Genomic DNA, 5,262 nt, shown 5'->3' with positions numbered 1-5,262 from the left:
GGTTGGGAAGTACTGTCAGTGATCAAAGGTTAAAAGAACGAGCAGCTAAGTAAAAAATTGCCCAGCTCGGCGAACAAGCAAATCAATCGTGCCCCCCGCTCAATGTGTCTAGCAGCGACATCGTCGCTAATGCTCCAGGAACGGTGCCCGGTTATAACAATCTTGGAGATTACCTGCCTGATGATGTACATTTTGATTTCTTGGAGGTGGACGAACACAGATACGAGTACGGGAAGCCTCTCGTCAAAGATGAAAAATCTCTAACAATGATGATGCAAAGATTCCATAATTGGTACATGAAAACCTGCAGAGAGTCTGGGGGGACGAATACTTTGTATCTGAGAATTAAAGAGGAGCACGACCTCGTTGGAACTGATCTCTTGACTGTTCCATTTGAGGAGTTCTTCGAGTTCTTCAATCAAAATGCCCTCGGTAAATTAACGATTTTTTGCACTGTCTGTAAGTACTATTTCTGTCATTAAGTCTCTATATATAGCTCGGCTCTTTCATTGCATGTATTTATAATTAATTATCCTCACTATATTATGCAGATTGAAGATCGTCGAGTTCAAAAAACAAGAAATGTATGATATTGGATTCATTGACACAAATATCATAGATGAATTTCTGGTTAAAAAGCACGCCGAAGAGGCCGAGGCCAACTTGCTACAATCGTTGATCAAAAATCAAAACAAAGATTTAATACTCTTCCCTTACAACTTCAAGTGAGTGTTACTGTCGTGTGCATATTCGGTTTCCCTTATTACTCGAGCGAGGTTATAGTAGTGTAATTGATGAGTTATGCATTCGTACGCAGCTTCCACTATGTTCTTCTGGAGATTAAACTTGAGCGGGGAGTAGTAACCGTCTTAGACTCGAGACGAAAATATCCCGAAACCTATGCGGACATGACTAAATTGCTCAACAAGTAAGTTCAATCGATCATTATCGCACCATATCGGCAAATTTTTGTTCATCTCCTGATATCTCAAGTAATCATAATTATTTTCTTTGTCTTGCAGGGTTTGGAAACAGTTCACCGCAGAAGCTCTGGGACTGCCGAAGGAGCTGCGATATACATACCCGAAAGTAAGTACTACTAGCTAGCTAGTTGCGCGCATCTCCCGTTGATTCTATAGCTATACTTTCATCAATGCCATTTATAATGCTTCATTATCAGTTTGATTGACCTCTATTTCTCGTAAAGTGCTTGTGGCAGGAAGAAGGGAATAATTTCTATGGATACTACGTGTGCGAGTTCATCTACAACGCGACTTTGAAAAATAAGCGGGGCTACTCTAAAAGACAATATGAAGTGTATAAGCAATAATATTCACAATTTCATTTTATTACACCATCATTTCTGTTGAATTTCATGCATATATGTATTAACCTCATTCTTCAAATTAGACGTGGCAGATGCGGAATGAAATCCTAAAACAAGATCGCATGAAAGCAATTTCACAGGAATTGGCGGGATTCTTTCTTGACCACGTCATCAATAAAGCCGGAGAATACCATGTGGAAGTTGATTTCAAATGCTAAGAGATTGTAAGAGATCTTACATATTGTATATGTATGTAGCTAGTAGCGTCAGATAGATAATACGAAAACTTGTTGTTCGGCCAATCTCTCGGAGAAGGAGAGGTCGATCGATCACTTCTCTCGGTATGCATGAGAACTTCTATAATTAATGGTTCCCTTCATTTTCTTACTAGCTAGCGTGTCGAGGGCCTCTCTATGTACAGTATGTAGCGTCGACCAAACACGGACATAAGAGAGGACACTTGTCTCTATTAATTAGCTAGTTAACACAATATATGAAACACCTAAATTAACCCCCAAAACCCCCCAACACCCCCCCTAAAAAAAATAAAAAGCCCAGCCACTGAAATGCTGACGCGTGTATGCCTTTTGGTTCCGGTTGGTGCCACCAACCGGGACCAAAGGCCCTCCTGCCTGGGCTCGGCGCACCGGCCACGTGGAGGTCCATCTGTCCCGGTTCGTGTTAGAACCGGGACTAAAGGTCTAGGGCATTAGTAACGACCCTTTAGTCCCGGTTCAAGAACCGGGACAAAAGGCCCTCATCAACCGGGACTAATAAGGGTTTTTCTACTAGTGAAAGGCCATTGGAGATGGGGTGGATCAGAGTTTGAATGTTTGATCATAAATTAGACCAACATAATATGGGTTATGTGTGACAAAACTTATACCTAAATTCGTATTTGAAAAAGGTTTTCGATGGTATTAATTCTTAAGTCACAAAATATATGTATTATTGGTTCGATTCGTGGTGAAAACTGAAATTTGAAGTGCATGTGCGTCTTATCCATGGCCTTAACCTTGCCCGCACTCTGTGATACGAGTCAGGCCCGTCCCACATACCTAGGTAGAGGGTGCGTGCATACGGGCTCCAAGAATCCACCCTTTTACAGTTTCCAAAGTAGGAAGTATATCGTAACAGCGTTACGTACATACACATAAACCATCTGTTCGGATCAATTACTTTGCATCGTTGATTGCATACATTCACAGGAGGTAGCTACGCAGATTACAGAGACGTGCATGCAAGCAGAGACCCGGCCCTGTGTTACACGTAGATGCTCTCTTAGCCGGCGAGAGCGCTGGTGTTGTAGACGAGGAGGACGCCGCCGCCGAGGAGGCCGGCGAGGGTGACGGCCCAGATAAGAAGCCCGGTCGTTCCTGCATGCGAATATTACGGACGAGGATCAGCTTACTGGTTTTGTCGGAGAATTCGAACGAAATCACTTCTAAATCATCTTCCTTCTCACGAGGCGTTTTGAAGAGAAAAGAAAAATAATCCTCCCGATCTAAAGTAAGTGTCATAATTTTGAACTAAGATTAGTTCAACCTTAGTTCAAGACTGCTGTACTTATTGGAGTAACATTTTCTATCCAAATAAACCCTAAGCTTCTTATGGCTCCTTTGGTTCAAAGGAAAAGTGAAGGATTTTTTTTTCCCATGATGATACTACTCATGCCTTTGGTTTAAGGGAATGTGGCAAATAAAGAATGAGGAAATTTTTCATCTGAACCTACTTTAAAAGGAGAAATGCAGGGATTTTAACATCTACTTTTACCTCCTTTTCAAAATATGCATGAAGAACGAAACTATAAATCTTAGTGGCATAATAATATTCTAACTATACATTTGCATGTGTTTAATTTGATTTAATTGGACCGTTTTTATTAGATTTCTTATGTCTTTTCCTTTCTTGAGTTTTTATAATCCTGCAAACCAAAGGAACCATATACGGGGAATCACATATGACAAATTTCTAGATAGATGTATCTAGTATACCACCAAAATAAATACTATCACATGTATTGGTTGTACTTTTTATCATAGATATATATACGCATGGTCTATGCTTAGTACACGTTTGAATGATTAGCTTAAATTATGTGATTAATATTGTTAGCATTGTCATCACAGATTACTTATTGAGTAATTTTATTAGGAAAATTTGCTAATATATCCAACAGAGTTTTTTTTTTGCGGGGGAATATATCCAACAGAGTTAACAAATCAAATAGGATAGTATCTCTCCCATGCATCAAATACTACCTAAACAAGCAGCTCTAACTACATGATAATTCACATAGCCAATAACAAGTTGAGTATATAATGCTTGTTCTGCCCCACAGAAAAATATAATTGCTCTTCTTTCAAGAAAAAACTTTCAACTCTTCTCTATCGGTTATGTAGCTTCGATTTGTGGCTAACTTTTACACTGCCCGGTGAGGCACCTACTTGTACAGTATGTGCTAGAGTAACTTTAATCAGGTACAGGTGTGCATGTATCACAACTGTGTGCATCGATCCGATGCAGAGGCCAGAATTCTACTTGCATAAGCATGTGGATATTGAGTAAGAGGTACCACAAATAGTAAAATTACTCACCGCCGGCGTAGCGGTCACCAGACTCAGACCATTCCTCTGGCGTGTAGATTGGGCTGAAAATTAGCAACGTGAGTAACTGTTAGGTACGGTAATCACGTCACCAATCGATGCCAGATTTACCAAGGTTTACCAAACAATATTTCATTCATTTGTTGGGTTACCTGTAGCCGTCGACGTTGGCACCGTACTTGTCAACAAACTGGTACACGCCCTTCTTGCCGACCTTCCTGCCGTTGGCGTCGATGTCGACTGTCAAGCCGCCTCCGAGTCCTGCGGAGCAACACAGATTTCCTCTAATTAGATCACTGAATCCATCCATCGATCTCATGGTCACCAGAGCATGCGTGTGCGGAAGTGGAACACAACAGTTGGAGGACTCATGCATGCAAGGGGATGGCTGATGACGGACGTACCGAGGGGCTTATCGACCTTGATCTTCTTGCCACCGCTGCAGACGACGGCGAAGGAGGAGCCCCGGCGGGAGAGGGACGGCACGCTCGTCGGCGCCACAATCGGCGAGGTGATCATGGAGGCTGCCATCTCGCGTGCGCTCTCTCAAGTTCTGTCTGTCTGCGCTTGCCAACTCTGTCTGAAGAAAAGCGTCCAGCACTGGCGCAGCGACGGGCCAATATACTCCAGCCCGGGGCGCCCAGACATGCGGCCAGGGGCGCGCGTGGATGGGATAACGCTGTGTGTGACCGGCGCGCCGCTCACGTGGCGGCACGCCTGTGGCCGGCTCGCGATACGTTATCCTCATCGGACCGGTTCGTGTGGAATTTCTAACCGGGAAACAAAGGAAATGTTTGTGGTGACTGCGCGCACGCAATCAGCTACATGTGGTGGTACTCTGCTGCTGCTATGAAGGCACTGTGACGAGAGGACCGTAAGAGCATCTACAGCAGGATACGCCACGGACGCGCCCAGACAAGATAGTGACTAATCACACCTTAAAAAATCATTTTTTTACAACTGAATACCTCAATTATGAAATCTAAAATCCATATAATCCCCCCCCCCTGAAATGTTGCTCCGATATCCTGCGAGGTGGGGTAGGACATGAGACACCCACCGGCTCACGGGACTCAAGGCGCCGTCATCTTCCATGCCCAATTCTTCCTCGGTCGAGTCCGAAGCCTTCACGGTACTGGTCGATGAGAGGTCGATGATAAATCCGTCGTGTTCCAGGGGGCTGACACGTCCACCACGGCGCGGTTACGCCGCCCGGGATTGCAGGCCATCCGTTGAGGCACCGGAGAGTGCGACTCCGCCTCACCGACGTCGGTCGCGAGGGCTGTCTCAGCCTCCCGCGCCCTCTGCGTCACACGGCAGGCACACCGC

At 44.3% G+C, this 5,262-nt stretch overlaps 1 protein-coding gene across 1 annotated transcript; it reads right to left on the bottom strand.

The window, feature by feature from the left end:
* Positions 1-2,412: 2,412 nt before the first annotated feature.
* On the bottom strand, positions 2,413-4,618 carry LOC123139111 (photosystem II 10 kDa polypeptide, chloroplastic). Its single transcript, XM_044558911.1, has 4 exons — positions 4,338-4,618; positions 4,086-4,194; positions 3,925-3,977; positions 2,413-2,703 (listed from the first exon to the last, which is right to left on the bottom strand). Exons 1-4 carry the CDS (start codon positions 4,462-4,464, stop codon positions 2,609-2,611), a joined length of 384 nt encoding a protein of 127 aa, XP_044414846.1. The 5' UTR covers positions 4,465-4,618; the 3' UTR covers positions 2,413-2,608.
* Between the last annotated feature and the right edge of the window lie 644 nt (positions 4,619-5,262).

This window comes from Triticum aestivum, chromosome 6B (assembly GCF_018294505.1).
Source record: "Triticum aestivum cultivar Chinese Spring chromosome 6B, IWGSC CS RefSeq v2.1, whole genome shotgun sequence".
Taxonomy (NCBI): domain Eukaryota; kingdom Viridiplantae; phylum Streptophyta; class Magnoliopsida; order Poales; family Poaceae; genus Triticum; species Triticum aestivum.
Note: the sequence above shows the minus strand (reverse complement) of the source record. Positions and strands in the feature narration are given on the sequence as shown.